A 20,931-nucleotide genomic window follows, 5' to 3' on the forward strand; every position below is an offset into this window, starting at 1 on the left:
GAAGCTACAATAGTCTTTTGCAAGAAAATCTTATTGATTTTATTGAATATTATGAATGCCTGGTTGTCCATTGTAAATTATCGGATAATTATCTCCGTGAAGGTCACTGCATGTATAGATATTCAATTATTGCTACCTAGAAGATCTTGTGATATCCAATCATGTCAATTTGCTTTCCTCCAACGTGTAAACGTAACGGTAAGATAAGCTTCTCTTTCCTTAATTATTGTTTTATGCGATTAAAAATTCAGTAGTTTTTTTATTATCACATCACACCATAAAAGTAAAATCGAACTTACCATTCTTTTTAATTTTCAACTAAGGAAACTAGACAGAGAAAAGTCCAAATTTTTATTAGACTAGTCAATATGACCCCAATATGATTTTATTAAATCAGCCGCTTTTTCGGCAATTGCGATTGTCGGGATATTCAGATGACCAGTTGGTATCATTGGCATTATTGAAGCATCTACTACTCTCAAATTGTTTATTCCTTGAACCTGTAATATGACATTGATGAATATTGTATATCAGAACCTAAAAACATAACGAAGCTTACTTGTAATTTTGTATTAACAACCGCTGATGGATCATTTTCTGCACCCATTTTGCATGTTCCACAGTGATGCCAAAAAGTTATGGTAAATGTTCTGAATGCACATTCCCAATATGAATCTGAATTTGGTTCGTGAGTTTCACACCCAGGAACAATTACGTCGTTTATTCTTGATCCATATTTTTGTAGTGCTTTAACTTTTGCGATTTCAATCGTTTGTCTGATCATTTTTACTCCCACCCGTACATCATCAGCATCGGAAAGATAATTTGCTAATATTTTTGGATTATCTTTAGGATTTGAGCTTCGTAGAAATACTCTTCCACGACTTTTAGGCTGCATAAGTATCGGGAAAAGTATATATCCGTGGTGGAATATTGTCTTGGCAAAAAATTTATAAAAATAACTATCTTTGAATCCGAAAATGGTATGACCTAATAATTCAGATCCAAAATGTATATTTGCAAATATGATTTCTAAATTTGGGTCTTCATCGTCTGGACTCAAGTTATCAACATTCATAAATCCTAGAGCTTCAACACCAAAAGGCACCGTCAATGGGCCAGTTCTCTTTGTTAGATATTCGGAAAAAGCATGATTTGATGGTCTTAAAATATCTGTAATTAGAAAACTATCCGTTTCATTGGTCATAAAAGACAATCCTCCGTAACTAATGTGATCCATCAAATTTTCACCAACAGGCGCGTCTTTTAAAACAGAGATATTGAAACTACGTAAATGCTCCGCTGGGCCGATTCCAGAAAACATGAGGATTTTTGGCGAACCTATTGCTCCAGCGCATATAATTACTTCTTTTCTCGCTACCACTTCTATTTTCCGATATCCCTTTGTGAACTCTACACCATAAGCAGTTTTTGTTTCCGGATCGATTAGAACTTTGTTCACGTGACTATTCATACTAACAAATAAGTTTCTTCTATATTTGATGGGGTGCAGGTATGCTCGATTTGTACTCACTCTTTCTCCATTGATTTGATTTGTTTGCAGATAACCAAAACCCGTTTGTTGACCACTGTTGTAGTCAATCATAGTCGGCAATCCAAATTCTTTACCCGATTCAACAAAGGCACGTGCAAGCGGAGATTGATAAGGTGCATTTGCAATACGTACTGGTCCGCTATAGCCATGTGCTTCATTTTTTGTATTTGCTCGAGTGACGTCATATTTTTCCATTTTTTTAAAGTATTTAAGCATTCCGTCCCAAGACCAATCATTATCGCCAGTTAATTCAGCCCAAGTATCATAATTCCTTTTGTTGCCTAGAATTACGTATGTCTGTTTAAACGATTTTCTAATAACATTACCGCAAATGCTAAATCAATATCTCATCCGACAAAAAGAAAAAAAGTATTGCACTCTTACCTCGAACAGCCAGCATAGCATTAACAGAACTCGATCCTCCCATCACTTTACCAAACAGAACTTGGCATTGATTATTCAATGATCCCAGACAATATTGATCTGAAGCTTCTGTTGAATAACCCCATTTCTTGTCCTTGTGAAGTGTTGAATATAAGGCAAATAAAGGAACATCCATAAATAAATTTTCACGGCTACCTGCTTCGATTAGAAGTACTTTTGCGTCATTGATTTCAGTTAATCTGTTGGCGATGGTGGCTCCCGCACTCCCTGCTCCAACAACAATAAAGTCATATTCTTGCCTATTTGACGGCGTAATATCATCAAGGCCATTTCTTTTAAAGTCGATAGCATCAATTTTGAAATTTATACCACCAGTAGTAAATCGAATGAAATCGTGTATCCCTTTTGCGATATTGTTTATTATCCCAAAAGAATTCACCTGAACGCAGAGTACTAAGAAAATAGCGAGGCAAGGTGCTATTAACCGTACAGTCATCATGTTTTATTCATTAAAATTTTTTTGTAAGTGATTTTACGTTTTCTATTCAAAGTGAAAATTTCCTCACAGGAGTAAGTCCCATCTCATCAATTCTTCAGTCTTTTTCACCTTGTTTATAGATTGTTTGCCTCTTATAAGTATTACAAGCCAAAGTAATTAGTTTTACTTCGAAGGTAATAAAAAATATAAATGATTGTTGAAATTCTTTTGTCTAAGCAGTCTGCTGAAAAACAAGGAATTAATAATATAGTGACTGAAATTATGTTTCATCTTCATAGCAGAAAAATATGCAATACATAAAACTTTAAAATTTTATTTACAATTGTATAAGAAAACAAGGCAGAACAATAGTAACTCGAAAAGTATTACAATGTCTGAAGCATACATGCATGAAATCAAAATTGCACTGCTTAACATTACAATTACTTAATTAACATACCTTGATCTGTAACAAAATTTTTATGAAACGTTCCGTAGAATCATATCAATCATTATTTTCATAATTGTTTTTTTATTAATATCATAAACCTTTGCCGAATAAAACATCTAATACTGTAACACTTTCCTGCATATACTTTTTTATTGTAAATTTTCAATCAAGACCAAGGGTTTCATCTAAAAAAAGAAATAAAAATTTTAATTGAATTACCAATAACACTTCAATAAACTTTTATTTAAAAAATCATCTAGTAAAAAAGTTATTAACAAATTACTAACTAGTGAGTTTTATACTTTTTCGGTTGAATTGTACAAATTTATTATTCACGGTCGAACTAGGATTGTCTTTATACTTAAATTTTAGCTTTTTCACTAAAATTTAAGATTAAAGATTTAGAGACAAATGTTTCTACTTTTAAAAAGTATATATATCAATTTCAGTTTAATTAACTTTTACATCTGCTTGAATTAACCGGCGTAGGATATTATTTCATTTATCTAGTATATTAAGGATATCGTAAATTATTTTCAAAGATATGATGCATGTTTCCAATGGATTTTTAGCACAGAATTTAATGACGATTTATAGTAAAGCTTACTTTAGAAATGCCGGGAATGAAAAGCCACTAAGAAAACACACTAAAATACCGCTTATAAATCTGTTTTTTTTTCTTAGCGCTTCTAATGTAGACTTTATGATAAATTCAATAAGACCATTAAGAGTTACAAAACCAGTCAATGACGACTTTAATTATACGAAAACAGTCCAATTTCAAAATTTGTTGCAATTTGTCACAGTTACATACACGCGCGCGCGCAGTTACTGTGACTTCAAGAACTACGTCCAAACTCCGGATAAAATCAAGAATGAAGATTTGAAACACTGATAAACATGCACACTCGCAAAGCACAGATGCCCACTGTACCCACTCTTTAGCTGTCCGAAGAATCGATCGTATCTCTTTTATTTATCGTTTTATCTTTTCTTCTTTTTTAGTAGAAACTATACAGTAATTATACAGTACACATGAAGTTTTTCTCTTGCTCATTGATACATGAAATTCGCTAAGTTCCCAAATAAATCAATGATCTACTTAAACTGTAACATATATATATTCAGTTTATATAGATATACAATGCAAGTTTTGCTCTAAATCGTATTTGTGTTTATGTATTTAGACTGACTTAATAATCTTAAAAGAACTTGTAGAATAAAGTATGAAAGAACGCGAAGTTCCAATGCGGGTGAACTTAGTACTTTAGATCCAGGAACCCGAGGGGTTCGATGACCTACGAGTAACGGGAGTTCACATAAAATGATGAACAAAGAGCACGAGAGGAAAAGAAGTATAAATAGGAGAAGAAAAACGTCTTGCGCACTACGGTGACAAGCTCGAGGTACCTCAAAATTAGATGTTGGAGCAGCCCGAAGTTGGATCGTCGCTCGGCTTCTCGCGCGCGGACACTGGCAGTCGCGTAATTGCCCTCGCGGTCGATAATCGCGCAGAAAGATCACTGGATCTCGCACTTCTCCGTTCTAGCGTAGAGAGCGACCTCGCGAAGGCAGCGTCTGTGATCCTGCGATCGGGCTTCCCCCCTCTGGTGGCTCCAGCGCTCGCCTAATGCTCTACTCCTATCGCACTTTTTATATGAGCGGGCGACGTTCCAATTTGACCCTACTTTGCCTGCAATTTTTCAGTTAAACCTCTGTGAACATTTCTTCGATATTTCAAGGAATTTCCATTTGTTGCTGTATCCAAATGTAAATTTCTTACGATTTGCTGATTCACGTTATTGCGTGTCTTTCAAATTTTTAAGCGACGGTGATACATATGAGCTTTTTCCTTTTTTTAACAGAAAGTCTTGAAAGAGTGCGTATTAAATAATCTTTCTCTCTTAGCCATTATCTTATTTACCATTTAAATTGCATTAGATCGATTTTATTTCTATCGCATTATATAATAACCATCCTGCGTCTGGTTAGAAACATTATTATAAAGTACCGCTTTATAGGATTTCGTGAGAAGTCATCAAACCGGTTTGATTTTCTTTCTGAGTTGTCCGTTGTCTTTCTTATTTATGATCAGTTTTGGTGTCGATAGATCGCTATCGACCTAATACAGGAACATATGAAATATAATTACCATTTTTACCATAAAAGCAACATTTGGTTTTTATTAATCTTTTTTTTAATTGTTATTGATTATAATAAAAATAGTTAGTTTCGTTTGTCCTGGGTTTTACATCTATGAGATGGTTTCACATCTACATACGGCTATCTTTTGTCATAATAATTATATTACTTGTGCTTTGGCTGTTAATCGGTTAGCTTTATGAAAATCGTTATAATTCATAATTACCATGGCGATGAACGATATCATCAACATGCACGTGCTGTAACGCTTGTAAATATCTACGTCTTATTTTGTTGTTTGTTTGTTTACTTAGAAAAGCATCCAATCTACGGAACGATTTGCCGTCGTCGCGTGATCCTCCCCTGCGTTTCGCAACCCACCGTCATACGGCACAACTGATTTATAGCATTTATTGCTCGATTTTGAATCTTGAAGCAACTCGTGGAAAACATCTGAGCTTGCTGTTCAACTTCATCGACTTGTTATATAAAATTTTTTAAACAAAATACAAATCACGTAGATCGTTAGATGACAAGTATACAAGTATAAGTCGACGTTCTTTGCACGAATAAAAATAAAAACGGTATACCGGCGAATTTCCATAATAGCTTACGGGTTCAAGGATAGACGTCTCGATGCTTATCGTCTACCGATCTCTTTTGGATCAACGTGTGCGCGCTCACGTATACACGGGTCATCGACGCCGTCAAGTATTACGAGCGCACAGCAAACTAGTCGATTATGCGAGCTAAGCGCTCGTTGTTTCCGTATCTGTTTGTTTTTTTGTTTGCTTTATATTATGTATCGAGGTCGCCCGCGTTGACGCGAGACAACAAGATTGGGAACGATGACGGCACGCGATCCGGACTCTGGTCCAGATCTGTCTTGAAAATTCACGAGTAACATATTCAAGAACAAAAGACTAATTAAAAGATACGTCGCTGCAAGAGAAGACGTGTGCGAGTCGACGCTGTTATCTGCGTGGGCGATTCAGATTCGTTTCAGCTGCGATTTTTCGTTTCGCCCCTGAGAACGCGGGGCAGCGCTGTGCCTGCGTCTGAGATCCATAGGGCGCTGTCATGTTATCCGGCCGGGATAGCTTGGCGACCTTTACGATGCTGTCGCGCGATCTTCGCGACTCATTCGCTGCTATCAACGTGGCCTAATTTCCGGCGGATTCGAATATCACTTCGCCACGTCTCTCTCTCTCTCTCTCTCTCTCTCTTTCTCTCTCTATTCGTCTCTTACACTTGTAAGCGTACGTGAGATACTCGCGCTGACTTGAATATTGATACGTTGATATTTTGTGATGGCGAAGTCACGTGTCTGCGGAGACGAGAAAAAGAAAGAGAGGAAACGACAATTACAGAGCAACTGCGATTAAACCTCGTGAGATAACGCAGAGGATTCAGCGTGGATGAAAATATCACACCTAATACACGAGCGTAGGCATTGAGATAATTTGCGTAATATTCCATGAAACAAATTTCTTTTTGCAATATATGTATAAAATGTGCGTGCATATAGCACGTGAAATACAGGAGTGAATATCTAGCGTGTCTTCGTCAAAATTTATTGTAAATGCAAAAAGGTGCTGTTGGAAAATCGTTGGAAAAGATAAGTATTTTCATTATTGCTCGCAATCTTTGCATCACTCAATACACACGTGCGTACGTCCCGTAACACTTGCGCGTACGCACACATTTTATTCGTGTATGTGTCGCGCGACGGAGGTTAGTCGTATTGACTTACTCTTATACTCTTTCCGTTTTTATCTATATAATTTAAGAAATTTTACAGTGGCATAAAGCGCAAATATTTTAATACAGCATACCATAATGCACCATAGTACGCGTTCAATCGACAGAACAACCTCAGTTCCAAGCTTTCAATGCAAATTTCAATATATGAAATTTGCGGTGACATAAGACTTCAACGTGTAACAGACTGAGCGCATACGACTTTGTGTTAATCTCGCGATCTTTGCTTATATTGCGTAGAAGACGCGTTGGATAATTTTATCAATAAACAAAAGTTTCCGGAGTCAAGACGAGTAAATGTTAGCAACGTAGTTGACAAAAAAGTTGAAAAGGTATTAGCTTCACTAGCTAGGGATGATAGTTATTATTCGAATCTCATTGTCGCGATATCTGTCCAACATTATTCAATTCCGAAAGAAACAAAGTATTCGTTATAAGGTGCATTTCCGAATTTCGACATATTTTTCATTCGAATCATAGTTTAAACTTTTTAGTCACGTAAGCAATATGATTTTCAAGCCTAATTTTCAATTTAAGATACTACTTTAAAGTTTTTAGGATCGCTGATTACGAATATCAAGTTAAGATCTTACAAATTCAAAATGGTAAATTCAATATCGCAGACAAAATTTTTTTTAATTTGGTCAAATGTGAACTAAATATTCTTTTTTTGGATTCGCTGATTACGAATATGAAGACAGATATTTCTAAATACCCTTCACTTTCGATACACGGGAACTGGTTATGGTAATTTTATTTCTTGTATCGTTTTTTTCTGGTAATATTTTTTAGTGTAGCTTTTTTTTTAAATTTATGGTTTTGAACAAAATGTCATTTTTCATAGTTATTTCCGTTTATTGGATTCACTATATTGAATTTCATCTGTCAAATAAAATTTTTACATTAAATATCATACACACTAACTGAAATTCAGAGATATATTTTTGTAAATCAAATAGCAGTAATATTATATTGGATAATAAGCCAAAAAGTTACAAGTATTTTTAATATGTTTATAATGAAAATTTACTAGTAACGAATAAAATTCACGGAAACATCCTTTTCTCTGTAAACATTTATTTATAACAGTAATTAGTTTGCATAAATTCATAAAGCATATTGATTATAATGATATTGAAGTATTTCAATAACTAAAAATGAAAATAATTTTAAATTTATACGTGATTTCAAAAATTAATGATAGAAAAAGGAAATAAAATAGGTAGTCGCTATATCGGTTCCTGTGACTGGAAGGTTTAAAAAAATAATGAATTGAATAAAGGTGTTGACCTTAAGACACATGGCGATACAAATGACGTTAACAATTTAAGACTAACAATTCTGATGTTTAATCTTCAAGTAATATTCAATATTCGACAATATATGTCTCACTAGTCCACGTTGTATGAGCATTCGCGTGACAGCCACTGCTTGGCAAACCACGCCTCGCGAGACGCAAACACCTCCCCAGCCGAAGCTGGAAATAGTTTTCACGAGCGCGTACGTATGGCGTCTCTCGCCGAGACGTGCTTGGAACCTCGCTGCTAGCACGACGAAAGTGGCAAATGATCCGAGGGAACGAGGGCAGAGCAAAACTATCGAACACTGGATCGAGGGTCGAATAGAACTAGGTAAACTCAAGGAAGGCGTTTTCAAGGCTAACAAGTATTTCACGTGAATATTTACTGACACGGAAAAGAACTTGACGTACGTATATATCCGGCATATTCAGGCAACTCCTTGAAACACGTCATTTTGCCGTTCTCAGAGATTACTAAAAGATCTTAGTAATTTTCCTTAATAACACATTCTGTTTTTATAATTTGAATGAATAAATTGTTAGCAGAAATAATGATTGTACTTGCTATTTGTCACTAAAATAATTCATCGATTTAATGCACATACCTTCTATATTAAGCATTGACATACAACAGTATACATTTCTAAATTTCTTCTTGCGTGTCCGACCAATTTGAAAGGAATAACTGCATGCAGTAAGGAATTATTATAATTTATATTGTCGACCATGGTCCAGTCAATACGAGTATTACCTGTTCAGGCGTATACAGTTTCTGTCAGGCTTTACCCACAGCATACAGTATCATGTGTGTTATCGCTAATGCCTCGGAAATCAATACAGCTTCGGCAACAATGATCATGCAAAATAAAAGTGATAGTGCATCATATGTGAATTATGATACTAAGAATTAGCTGGAAAGTATAATAGTTATGATTCGTTTACCAAATGTTTAAACAATTAATGGAAAAATTAGAACAAACTCTTTATTGCCGACGTAGAGTTAAGTACACCTAGCTGAATTTACATTCTTCTGAAGATAAAGTGAAACAATAATGAAATGTCAATTAAAGATATTCGTTCGTAATGAAAAAGATAACAAAAAACACGTACTAATCTGCGATGCAGAACCGATGAAATAGTTCAGCCGGACTTTGTCATTGTCTGGAGCGCTGAAATTCCCCAAGTCATCACAACAAAGTTGGACCCTATAAACGATACCAGTAATCAGCGCCGCTTTCCACACGATGTCCCGGCCGCGCTGCGACTCTAACAGAAGTAAAAGTCATGAATACGATGTGATTCATAGACCGGGAGGAAAAGCGCAACGCGGTGCAGATAAAATGAGAAAAATGCTGGTCATCGTGAGCGTTTAAATTGAACAAGCCCAGCGGCAGATGCCGTCAGTCTAGCGTAATGTACCGACGCGTCGAATTCGTCGCTTTTAGCGTTGCGCTGCTGGTGTTATTCACTGGTCGCAGTGCGAACGCCAAATACAAAAATTATGCTCCGGTTCTGGAGAATCCGGACTACGGATCTACGTGGAGCTTACTTGCCCCGGATAGGATGTTAACAAATAACGGCGACAGCTTCCCTATTTATGCAGATAGTAGTGAAGACTGGGAAAAATCTACCTGCCGTCGCGATTTACTCACCTTGGCAGAGGCGGTCGCACGTCGTGAAGTTTGGGCGCTTACGAGTAAGTGGATATAATCGTGGAAGTTGAAGTCTTCTTACTTCTTTCATCGGTAGGTTCATGTTTCACATCGTTGCCGATTTTTTTTTAATATTCTAACTCAACGTTATGATTTTAACATCACGCACTGTAGTTAGTCCTATTTCCTATTTTGTGTCAATCTTCCGTTTGCCTGTGAAAATGTAAACTCGACTCTAAAATTCCGACACAAATAATTAAAGCGAAATCGTGTTTTTTATTATTTTCTTGTTTATGGTTTTCTTTTGAAATTGGTTGAAAACCCACAGAAAAGCCTGTTATTAATAATGATTTAATCAGTAATCCGTTCAAATATTTCTTCTCAATCGAAAGATCTAACGTTAACATGAATGAAAAATCGAGCTCTACGGGTGGAAGCGATTATTATTAATTTATTTTAAGATACTATTAATAATTATTTTATTATTATTAATTTATTATTATTAATTTATTTTAAGCAAGTATTAATTTACCTGTTCTTCCAACTTATTTTCCCTTGCAGACCTTCCGTAACACTAATTTTGCGTAAATGTGTCAATTTTGCAGTTTCATTGTAGTGGTAAATGTTTTCATGTAACTGCTACAGTGAAATTTCGAGCAAACAATAAATAATATGGTTGTCGACGTACTTTGACTCAATTTTAAAATTTTGCAAAACCACGTCGAATTCAAGCGTTTTGGAGGGGAATTCGCCATGGTGTTGATGAACGTTTGATTTCCATTTTAAAACGAATTGAATTTTTATTGTAAACAAAGGCTTTTCTAACTGATCTAATTAAGCGAATTGAACAGTGTTGGATGCTTCGTCGAAGCTGCAATCGGGTCTGCTGCAAGGCAATCTCGTCGATCTTGGCCAATACGACGAGTGCTCGGCTGTCCACTCATCGAATAACGGCATCCGTGGACGTCACTGCATGTATTCGATTAGCGCGACTCAGGGCAACTCTACGATACCAATAAACCCAACGCTGTCGATCTGCCTTCCTGCAACGTGCTCAGCCGACAACATAATTGCGTTCTTCAACACGACCATCTCGTGGATCAACGAGATAACGGATCTCAAGCGCGAGATCGCCTCGGCCACGTGCTCGGCTGTCGACACGGTTGTGTGGGACCCAGAATTCAACGTCTGCCTGTAAGCCCAATTTCGCGCAAGCGGCTTTCATCTGTCATTTTTCCAGTACGCATACGTTATCTGCAGGGCTATTCTGGTGGGATTCCTAACTTTTCTGACCGCTTGTACGGCAATAGAGCTGACCCAGAAGAACTTGGTCGCTGGCGAGCGAAGGCATCCCTTGATCGGTGCTCTAGCCGCGTTTTCATTGAAAAAGAGCGCTGCGTCAATTCTCGATATGGACGTAAAGAATGGAACGCTACCTGCTCTACACGGGATACGCGTTCTCAGTATGGCTTGGATCGTTCTCGGCCACGAATATGTGCTCTCGATTGGGGCCGCCAATGTTAATGCACTCGATATATTGAAAGTAAGCGTATTTGTCTTAATTAGTTTGAGTAATCATCGCTAGAAGTAATGTCATTTTTAGATCAATAACTTTTTCAAACTAGATTTTATTGGCCATGTAACTAAGTTAATCGTTATCATTCGATATTCGGTGATAATTAATTTGCAAAATAAAAAAGAATATTGATGTTTGTTAATCTATTACTGCACTGCGAGTGACAGAGAGAGAGAGAGAGAGAGAGAGAGAGAGAGAGAATGATAACTGAGCCGATACGACTTTTATATTTCAAAATGAACTTTATTATCTCTAAGTATGTACGTGAATTTTATTTTAAGCATACTGATGAATGTTTTTTTCTCAGTGGGTTCAATCCTGGAATTCCTTATACATTTTCATCGCTCCGTTCGCCGTCGATACCTTTTTCGCAATGAGCGGTTTCTTGATGACTTATTTATTCTTCAAGGAAATGCCAAAGAAAAAGAGATTTAACGTTCCAATGTACTATTTGCATCGATACGTTAGGTAATTCCTATATTTACCTATATGTATGCGTGCGTGCGTGCGCGCGCGCGCGCGCGCGTGTGTGTGTGTGTGTGTGTGTGTGTGTGTGTGTGTGTGTGTGTGTGTGTGTGTGTGTGTGTGTGTGTGTGTGTGTGACATTTTCCCGTTATTTCTTAACGACTGACGATATAAATATTACTCGCTACAGGTTGACTCCCCCTGTGATAGCTTTGGTAGTTTTTGCAATAGTATTTGTGCCAAAACTTGGGTCGGGAGCTCAATGGGACGCAACGCTGAACTTCATTTTGGGCAGTTGTCGAACTAAATGGTGGCCTCAGCTGGTGTATTTGCAGAATTTCGTAGAGAAGGATAAAATGGTATGAGTTTCGAATGTTCGACCGAACGATCAAGGTTTACAAAATTATTCTTTGAAATGCAGTGCTTGGCACACTTGTGGTACTTGGCCGTGGACATGCAACTCTTTTGGGTATCGCCGCTGATATTATATCCTCTCTACAGAGCACCAAAGTTCGGTTTGATATTACTTTCTGCGCTGTTTTTTGCTTCTCTGGTGATTCCGGCGACGGTTATTGGTATCAAGAAGCTACCCATCGTTTCATTTACCCACTCTCTTAAGTAAGTGTCATTCTTTTCTTGCCAATTATGCTTCCTGGCCCCTTACAGTAATAATTAAATTTCAGTACGACTATCGTGATGGAAATTTTTCATGATATTTATGAAATCCCTTACCATCGAGCAACAGCATGGTTAGTTGGCATTTTCTGGGGTTATGAAGTAGCAATACACGACCGCCAACTTAATAGAGTGAGTAACTTAATAGAGCGTTCATTCTTTTTTACCATTACAATCATTACATAAATTAAACTACTTAAATGAATATGTACATCGCGATAACATAACTGATGATGGTATTTTCACTAAGTAGTGGAACGTCGTTGCCGGCTGGTTGACGGCGATTGTATCGTTTGCTTTCTGCGCGTTTGGCACGAGATCTTTTATGGATCCTCATTACGAATACAACGCAGCATGGGAAACTTTCTTCTCAGTAGTAAGTCGGCCACTCTGGGCCTTTGGAGTTTGCTGGATTATTTATGCCAGTACAAAAAATTGCGCAGGTGATTTAAAAGCGAAATATCGCCAACTAACAGCCATTTTTATCCAAATAGGTTTAATAATTCCATATTATTTTTAGGGCCTCTGTCAAGTCTTCTGTCATTCAGAATATTCCTACCTCTTAGCAGGCTTTCATATTGTATTTATTTAGTTCATTTTGTATTACAAACAGTGCACGTTGCTTCGCTGAGGACGTCTTTGTATTTTTCAGCTTATTATATAGTGAGTATATAAATAACTCCTTGAAAAAATGCTTCGATTTCAGAAAGATTTTCTGATCGTTCAAGTAACGTTTTCACGAAATATCACCACGCGTACCTTCAACGCTCTCTTTTACCCATAACAGTCCTGACATTAATAAAAACAAAAATGTGATTTTGTATGCTTCTTTGTAGTTTTTCCAAATTTAATAAGATAAACTGTAGAGAATAGTCGTAATCTTAATAAAAATTGTGACTTTGCAACAGTCAAATGCTCTTTCACAATTTTGACTCTTACAAAGTCTATAAAAACGTAGCAATGCATAAAGTATTGAAAGCTAATAAAAATGTATATGTGAAACGTTTAAGTGAAATTGATGTTTCAATTAACCAGTAAATAGTTTATGCTATATTTATAACCAGTAAAATTAAAATTTGAAGCAAAACTTACGTTATCAATTTTTGTTTTTTTATTAAATCAAAAAGAAATTATAAAAATTGACGTTTCTATTTTTAGTGATCTTAAGACTTTCATGACCAAAAATGGTTATCATAAGCATACGCGGCAATATGTCAAATTCTTTGATCGATCGCACTTCAAGATGTGATAACACCGAAAAATGAAGTGCGCACGAAAAATCGTAAAAACTTTCTCGAATTAATGCATTTTTTTATGGCTTATTTAAATAATAGATAATCATTCTTACAAAATTTGAACACGAGTCATTCTTAAATTTGACATTTTTTTCTTTGCAGTGGCGCTCTTTTTTCAGTACGCTAGTGATTTCTATTGTGATTGCTTTTTTGTTCAGTCTGTTATTCGAATCGCCAATAATAGTTTTGGAAAAAATGCTAAAACAAAGATACCGGAAATCTCGATTTGAGTCACAAAGAGAACTGATACCTAACGATGAGGAAGATTTAAAAGCTGAAAAATAAAGACTGAACTTTCGAACCTCGATATGACTGTTTTTAAACTTCATCTTAATATTAAGTTATTTTACGTTGAACTAAAAACCTAGAAAAATCTAGATAATACTGTAATTAAGAAATTAAAAAATGAAAATTATTTTTAAAATGTTATATGGATAATTGATTAATATCTGCAATTTGAATTGCAATTTCGTACTTCTATGTCTGATAGACAAACGTGTGTTAAATATATTTTATTAGTGTAATTTTTATGTTGAAACTACTATTTCAAATTTTGAGACTTGATATTTAAAATCATGCCATAGCACAACATTGAGTCTAAATAATATTATTATTTTTCTTTATCAAATTGCTGTATCATTCACGTAAATATATTACACTCGTAGAAATAAAATGCGGTTATCATTCATTGTCAAGCTTACAGAAAATTAATGTTGATAAATACAATTTAATAATTCAGATTATCTACAGCTTACATGTATTTTTAAAAGTACAGATATATACAGGTGAAAGTATTATACATGGTACCTTGTGCAGTAGATACGTCAGAAACACCTGCATACCTGCACCGATTTTGCTGTAATTTCGATAGAAAACTGCTCTGAGGAGTGATTTTCGAGGGTGGCTTTCACCCCTTAGAAAGCCTTTTCCGCCGATAAAAAAAACATGTATCTTTTATTTTTCAATAAGCTATACCATATCTAAATTACAGCGAAATCGGAGGCGGAGGGTTGGGAACGTTCCCTTGTAAGAGCTTATACATTGAGGCGACAGTTAGCGGCATGTAGTATGCTTTTATTTATACTTTAGCGATAAGGTGGCAACAGGCTATAGGGTTGTAGCCAAAACATATAGGCTGGGGTTAAATGTTACGAGGAGAATGCTCATGGGCCAGTCGATGTCGAGGCATAGCTAAATGAACATACGCTTACTAAAAACTATTGTGTTGATTATTTCAAATTTCTGACTTACAATAAAAATTTTGAATAATTTTTATTTGTGAAAATACAGAAGAAATACAATCTTCTTAGAATGAAGTACACTATTTTTCAAGTTTTGTACTTTTCAAACAGTACCGTAATACAAAAAAATAACCTTTGCTGGAACAATAAAAAAAAAGTTAGCACGAGTTATAAGATTTAAAAAATCTTTATTACATCGTTTTAATTAAAAATGGAAAGATCAGGTTGATTGCGATATATTATCAATATATACATGCGTCGCTCTGACCGAGAGATTAGCGCCTCTCGTCGCAATGTAAATAAACCACCACGTTCCGCGGATTCCTTAGAGAGAGAGAGAGAAATCAAAGAGAATTAATATTTTTCTATCCTGAAATTAATTATTATAATATGTAAAATTAATTTCGGGATAAAAAAATATTAAAGTGAATTAAGATTCGTTCTACTTTAATAAATTTCAATTGTCATTTGTAGGATTCAGAAAAATAGACTCAAAGCGGATTGGATTTTTAATTTGGTTGAATGCCTTGTTTTAGCAGGGTATATACGTGTATACGCGCGGGCGCGGGCGTGTATATGTGTATACACTGCTCAAACGTTATTTTATGATCCATCAAATTCAAAATCCAAATTATTTTTGACTATTAAGCATCGATGGTATTAAATGATTTTTTTCTTTCTGGCAAGTTATAGAGGCATAATTTACCAAAGAATGCCCTTGACTTAACCTTGTTTGATGTTATCGATACCTAATCGTCAATACTAATGTAAATTTTGAATCGCGGATCTCGAATTCATTTCTCGACATATTATTTTTACTATTTTTTATTATTAAAATTATTAAAATTTAATGTAGAATAACACAACATGGAAAGTAAGCAACTGTAGATAAAGTAAATTACACATCTATTCTGACAGTGGAGACGCGCATATAACATAAGCACGCGCTGCAATGTTACATATGTACACTACACAGTGTCGCCACTCGCCAGCTCGGCATTCGCTACTCATCAGTTCTCTTTATAGTATTTGTAATTTTCCTGCGTCACAAGCACAACTCAACGCGCAAGTGTTTTTTTCTCAATTGCTCTCGGAAGTTTTTTATACAATACAGCTACGGCAACAAATAATATCTTAAGAACAATACCGCGACAATAATAATTAACAATGGCTGAAGATGTTCTAATAACTTTTATGCCCAACGAGGTTATTGAATTGATCATGGAAAATGACGAATTAAGCATACAAGATACTGTCAATTTTTCTCTCAGTTGCAAACATTTACACAGGATTGTTTTTGGTAGTAACAAATTGTGGAGGACAAAGTTCTTTATGAGGTAAATTTGTACATTTTACATCCTAGTTATTGTTTTTACTATAAATGTTTCATCAAATACCCAGAGACTTACTATGTAGCTATGTAATAGCATGATGAGTAATGGAATTTTATCAAGGAAAATACACCTTATCTTACTTATCACTTTCCTTATCATTTTATAATAAATATTACATCTCGCAGTTACAATTAACTTATGTAGACAAGTATCACTTGCTTTAAAATCCTAGATTAAGTATATTTTTATTTTAGATGGCCTCTTCTTAAAGAAACATATTGTGAATATGAGAAACACAACAAAATAAAAAATTGGTTGCTTGAGGTTCAAGCTAGCTATGAGAGTAGAAAAAAACTCATGCAAAAATTAACCAAAATGTCAGCAAAATATTATAAAAAGCAAGAGCTTTCACATTCTGAATTTGAGGACTTTGACCCATTGTTCCGTCCAGATAAGGGGTCTCATCCATTAGCATATCATTTTCTTGTAGATGAACTAATTACTTTGATTGAGCATCCAACAATGTAAGTACTTAATTTTCTTTATAATTTATTGTGAATTTTTGTAAAATGTATATATTTGTAATATTTTCATAGAAAATAGCTAATAACTAAAAAAGATGACATAGTCGAAGAAGACTATATGAAATATGTAGAAATACATAGAATTGTATGATTATTGACATTTTTATATATTTCATCATCTCTTTTAATTTTGACTTTCTTGTAAATATCTGACTCAGCCACCTCTTCATTAAATAATTTTAAATAGTCACTGGATCAGATATTTACCAAAAGTTTAAACGTAAATAAGAGTAAACAAATCTAAATAGTGATGTGCTTCAAGATCCTCATAAAATTGATTTTATTTACTGTTTACAATATTTCAATTTATACATGTTAGCTTTTTAAAATATGTAACATTTTAATTTTTTTTGCAGGCAAAATCTTACTGATAAGTATTATGCTTATAAAATAGTGAGACATTTGAAACAAAGTTATTTGACAGACGAATGGCATAGATTTATTACATTACCATCCGAGAAACAACTTTTAGAGCAAGGAGCTACTCTGGTAGCACAATGGAGTCAACCAGAAAAACATGTAAGATATAGCTATATAAGGGGTATGCTAGATGATATCGTAGAACAAGCTAAAGAAGTGCTTAAAGAACGATACTCTTCACATCCTATATTTGCAACACCACCAGAGACATTAGAATACTGGAAAAATAATAATATCGACGACAATCAGTGGGCACCTGCTGAGACAAAACAAATAATGGCTGCTTTATGTGAAGTGATGTTTAATAAATTAGATTTTCACGGAAATAGCGAGATGTATTATTCAGCTGAAAACTCATTTATCGATAGAGTAAGTTCATAATAAATATGTTCATTTGAACTTTACTTATAATCAAAATTATTATTTTAGGTACTTGAGCTTAAACGTGGTATTCCTATTACATTGGCTATTGTGTTTGAAAGTATTTGTCGGCGAGTCGGGGTAAAGTGTGAGCCGATTAGTTTTCCAGCACACTTTTTGCTGCGATGGAAAGAGAAATAGTATGTGAAACTTTATATATATTATCTTGATTCGACATCGATATAAAGCTAATGGTTATTATTAAATTATAGTACGGGAAATAGTGACACAGATAGCATTGAAAATTTTTATATCGATGTATTTAACGGCGGTCAATTTTTAACTCGACAAAATTGTCCACGTCTTGGTGGAGTATCAAAGTGTCCAATAGAACGATACAATATTCATCGTCCAGCAACTGCAATAGAAGTATAATTCATATGAATATTTAATTATAAAGTATTCTTCATTATATTATTTAATAAATCTGTGTTAAAGGTTGTAGAAAGAATGGCGAACAATTTAGAGGTAGCAGGCAGGCAGCGTACCCATTTAAATGGTAGAGCAGCGAGATTACGTTCAGCACTCGAACTGTTATATATGGTCCGACCACATGACACTGGAGTGATTCTGCACTTGGCGCGATTCTACATGTTGTATCAAATGGATTTGACTCAACTGGTAGATGTACTGACTTACTTGAAAAGGGTATTCATAAGTGTTATTAATATCCCTTTCTATTTACATAAAATATTTCATCAACTCATATATACGTCTGTCAAAACTTAGGATGCTGAGCTAACATCGAGGGGACCAGCAAATCATATACTACAAATGCTCCAGGATTACGAGAAACGTGTGGTGAATGACGTATGTAATAACGCGTATAAAATGAAAATCGTTTGGTGATATAGAATGAATAATTATACCATTTTTTCTACAGGAAATAATTGAAGTCAAAAAACGAACCGCTAATGTAAAATTTGCTATAGGTATGATAATGGAGCACCAGAAGTACGATTACTTATGTGTTATAACTGGCTGGGATTTAAAATGCGAAGCATCGCCAGAATGGATAACCGAAATGGGTGTCGACGAATTGAGTCATGGTGCTAACCAACCGTTTTATAATGTTTTTGCACATGATGGATCATCACGATATGCGGCACAAGGTATGTGAATTATTTTCAATGGCAATACCGAATCGATAAAAAATTTTAGGTTTCATTTCCTTGTTATTTTAGAAAATTTAGTTATGGCTGTAAATCCCGTGTGGATTGATCATTATGAAACTGGAAGGTACTTTTGTCAATTCAAAGGAACGCACTATGTCCCTAACGATGAAAAAGCAAAAGAATATCCGGAGGATGTCAATGTTAGAGACGAACTTATAACAAGATACTTTTAAAGATTACTGAAGTTTTTTTTTTAATACAAAAACTATTTATACATAATTGCGTTAATTGTACGAAGCGATAACGCCATTATTGATTTCTGTAAAGTTTGTATTTCTACTAATTTAATTGAACATATTAAAAATAGAGGTTTTTTCATTATTGTAATATAGAATGCTAAAATTCTATATTCATCTTAAAAAGAGTATTATAGTCTTATGAAAATTGATATTTAACAGAACTACGTTATTCGTGGATTACATAATGAGTATTTTCTATGAAAATAAGAATCACCATGTAAAATACTCTTCGATAATTTGTTTTTAAGTCAATGTCAGATTATTGACATGTGTTTGAAACGATTGCTAATATTCCAGTTCTTAGAGTTCACAGTTTATAATTAAACTTAGAAAAAATGATTAAATTGACAATTTTTATATGTAATAACCGAATAGACACAAAAAAAAACTTTAGTACTGATACTTTTTACGAGATGGATCTAATTATATTATTTGTTACAAAAGAATTTCATTTAGATGCTAACGTGAAAAGATTGTTGATCATGAATAGTCTAATTTTACTATTGTTCGTTTAGCAACTAAATGAGTTACAGTTAAAAGTATACTCCATACAAGCAGCCTCCTAGTCTACAAAAGTTCTTTTCACCTGCAAATATGTTCGAACCTTACGTTATTATTAATGTACACTTTATATATATTCTACTAAATTATCAATTGTATATTTATTATTCACCTCTACACGCGTTAATTGCATCATCGAAAGTCGTTGTAAATTTCTTGTTTGGGTCTGCTCGAAAAACAGGCTCCGCGAGAGTTCCTTCCGGTGTTATCTGAATTGTAAAACACAATAATATTAAAATTGCAATAAAAAAGTGTAATTTATATCAAATTGTTCCGATGTATTTCATGCTTACAATTCCTTTTTTTTTATAAACGCAAGCTACAAAACAATTTCGAATGTCCTTGGCTATATCTTTAAGATTTTCGAATGATTTTTCATTGAGATCCTCGATTTTATCGATGCCTGTAAAGATTTTAACAGTTTAGCTTTAGAATAGATAATTATAAATTTAGTTTTCCTGTAGTGATTTAAAATTTTGTTTTCTGATAATACTTTTTCTTACCCAAAATGCTTATGTTGAGTCCGTTGTCAGCAAGACAATCTTCTACATGTTCACGAATATTGTTATCTGGGTCATGTATTTTCTTAATGGCCTATTTTACCATCAACAAATTTCAACTCATTGAATCTTCAGTAAATGGATTATGATAGTAAATTACAGTTAATACAATGAAAACATTATAATTATTAACTTACTAGAAAAACTAAACAAATTGATACACTTCACCTGTCGAATACTTTAATTTTAAGAAATTAATATTTATACTTTATAATTAATATTTTTAAAATGAAAAATTTGAAAACTATTGATTAACGATTTCATGATTTCTGCTTTTTCTTATTTTTATAATTGTATATAAATAATAAATTAATGAAATACCTGTAAGACTCCAATAGACAGGAAAAAATTCAAAATTCCAAAGTACGACCACTGCATAATGGCACTGAAAAATTTCATAGTTGCCGATTGGAGCAATTATTACGGTCAAGCTTGAACTGAACTACTAAACTTTGACTTTATCCCTCTCAATTTATCGTAGTGATACACAGCAGATTAGCTGCTGCGGATTGTTTGCAATGAATGTTTCACTATAAAACAGTTTCGTAATTCAGAAGCTCAGATAGGCATCGTTTATCTGACTCAGAGCAATTTGATGATTCCAAGTATAAAATTATTATTTGCCGCTTTGAAATTTACCTTAGAAGCTCTTGATTGCTTTTT

The 20,931-nt window shown here is 34.3% G+C and overlaps 4 protein-coding genes across 5 annotated transcripts; 2 read left to right on the plus strand and 2 right to left on the minus strand.

Annotated features, from left to right (window-relative positions):
* Positions 1-65: 65 nt before the first annotated feature.
* Positions 66-2,270, minus strand: LOC131667812 (glucose dehydrogenase [FAD, quinone]-like; the record flags this gene model as incomplete). The annotated part of the gene is made up of 4 exons (XM_058941519.1): positions 66-218; positions 300-500; positions 560-1,836; positions 1,940-2,270. Coding segments are annotated over 3 exons (1,749 nt in total), but the record flags the coding sequence as incomplete, so codon positions are not given.
* Positions 2,271-9,484: 7,214 nt separating this feature from the next.
* LOC131667813 (nose resistant to fluoxetine protein 6-like) lies at positions 9,485-14,305 on the plus strand. Its single transcript, XM_058941520.1, has 10 exons — positions 9,485-9,767; positions 10,575-10,917; positions 10,984-11,266; positions 11,607-11,767; positions 11,955-12,123; positions 12,186-12,382; positions 12,448-12,571; positions 12,693-12,882; positions 12,960-13,102; positions 13,837-14,305. Exons 1-10 carry the CDS (start codon positions 9,485-9,487, stop codon positions 14,017-14,019), a joined length of 2,076 nt encoding a protein of 691 aa, XP_058797503.1. The 3' UTR covers positions 14,020-14,305.
* A 1,707-nt stretch (positions 14,306-16,012) lies between these two features.
* On the plus strand, positions 16,013-19,954 carry LOC131667844 (F-box only protein 21-like). Of its 2 annotated transcripts, none has more exons than XM_058941563.1 (9): positions 16,013-16,312; positions 16,564-16,833; positions 17,250-17,682; positions 17,743-17,873; positions 17,946-18,102; positions 18,172-18,381; positions 18,463-18,543; positions 18,617-18,845; positions 18,918-19,954. In XM_058941563.1, the coding sequence occupies exons 1-9, from the start codon at positions 16,143-16,145 to the stop codon at positions 19,079-19,081; spliced, it is 1,845 nt and encodes a 614-aa protein (XP_058797546.1). In that variant the 5' UTR covers positions 16,013-16,142; the 3' UTR covers positions 19,082-19,954. The 2 variants fall into 2 exon arrangements, with proteins under 2 accessions (XP_058797546.1, XP_058797547.1); XM_058941564.1 differs by having other exon boundaries at positions 18,172-18,354.
* On the minus strand, positions 19,629-20,673 carry LOC131667845 (uncharacterized). Its single transcript, XM_058941565.1, has 5 exons — positions 20,590-20,673; positions 20,212-20,302; positions 20,002-20,111; positions 19,821-19,917; positions 19,629-19,733 (listed from the first exon to the last, which is right to left on the minus strand). The coding sequence occupies exons 1-5, from the start codon at positions 20,665-20,667 to the stop codon at positions 19,681-19,683; spliced, it is 429 nt and encodes a 142-aa protein (XP_058797548.1). The 5' UTR covers positions 20,668-20,673; the 3' UTR covers positions 19,629-19,680.
* Positions 20,674-20,931: the final 258 nt, after the last annotated feature.

The sequence above is a fragment of the Phymastichus coffea genome, unplaced genomic scaffold (assembly GCF_024137745.1).
Source record: "Phymastichus coffea isolate CEN01 unplaced genomic scaffold, Cenicafe_Pcof_1.1 PCOF00071, whole genome shotgun sequence".
Classification (NCBI taxonomy): Eukaryota; Metazoa; Arthropoda; class Insecta; order Hymenoptera; family Eulophidae; genus Phymastichus; species Phymastichus coffea.

Excerpts from the sequence above, each read along its gene's own strand:
- LOC131667845 (XM_058941565.1), bottom strand. The coding sequence starts at position 20,667 with ATGAAATTTTTCAGTGCCATTATGCAGTGGTCGTACTTTGGAATTTTG. Across the intron at positions 20,112-20,211 it reads ACTCAACATAAGCATTTTGG|GCATCGATAAAATCGAGGAT; the intron begins GTAAGAAAAAGT and ends AAATCTTTACAG. Across the intron at positions 19,918-20,001 it reads TTTATAAAAAAAAAGGAATT|ATAACACCGGAAGGAACTCT; the intron begins GTAAGCATGAAA and ends TTTACAATTCAG.
- LOC131667813 (XM_058941520.1), top strand. The coding sequence starts at position 9,485 with ATGTACCGACGCGTCGAATTCGTCGCTTTTAGCGTTGCGCTGCTGGTG. Across the intron at positions 12,124-12,185 it reads TCGTAGAGAAGGATAAAATG|TGCTTGGCACACTTGTGGTA; the intron begins GTATGAGTTTCG and ends TTTGAAATGCAG. Across the intron at positions 12,883-12,959 it reads CAGTACAAAAAATTGCGCAG|GGCCTCTGTCAAGTCTTCTG; the intron begins GTGATTTAAAAG and ends TATTATTTTTAG.
- LOC131667844 (XM_058941563.1), top strand. The coding sequence starts at position 16,143 with ATGGCTGAAGATGTTCTAATAACTTTTATGCCCAACGAGGTTATTGAA. Across the intron at positions 17,683-17,742 it reads AAAACTCATTTATCGATAGA|GTACTTGAGCTTAAACGTGG; the intron begins GTAAGTTCATAA and ends TTATTATTTTAG. Across the intron at positions 18,544-18,616 it reads AGAAACGTGTGGTGAATGAC|GAAATAATTGAAGTCAAAAA; the intron begins GTATGTAATAAC and ends TTTTTTCTACAG.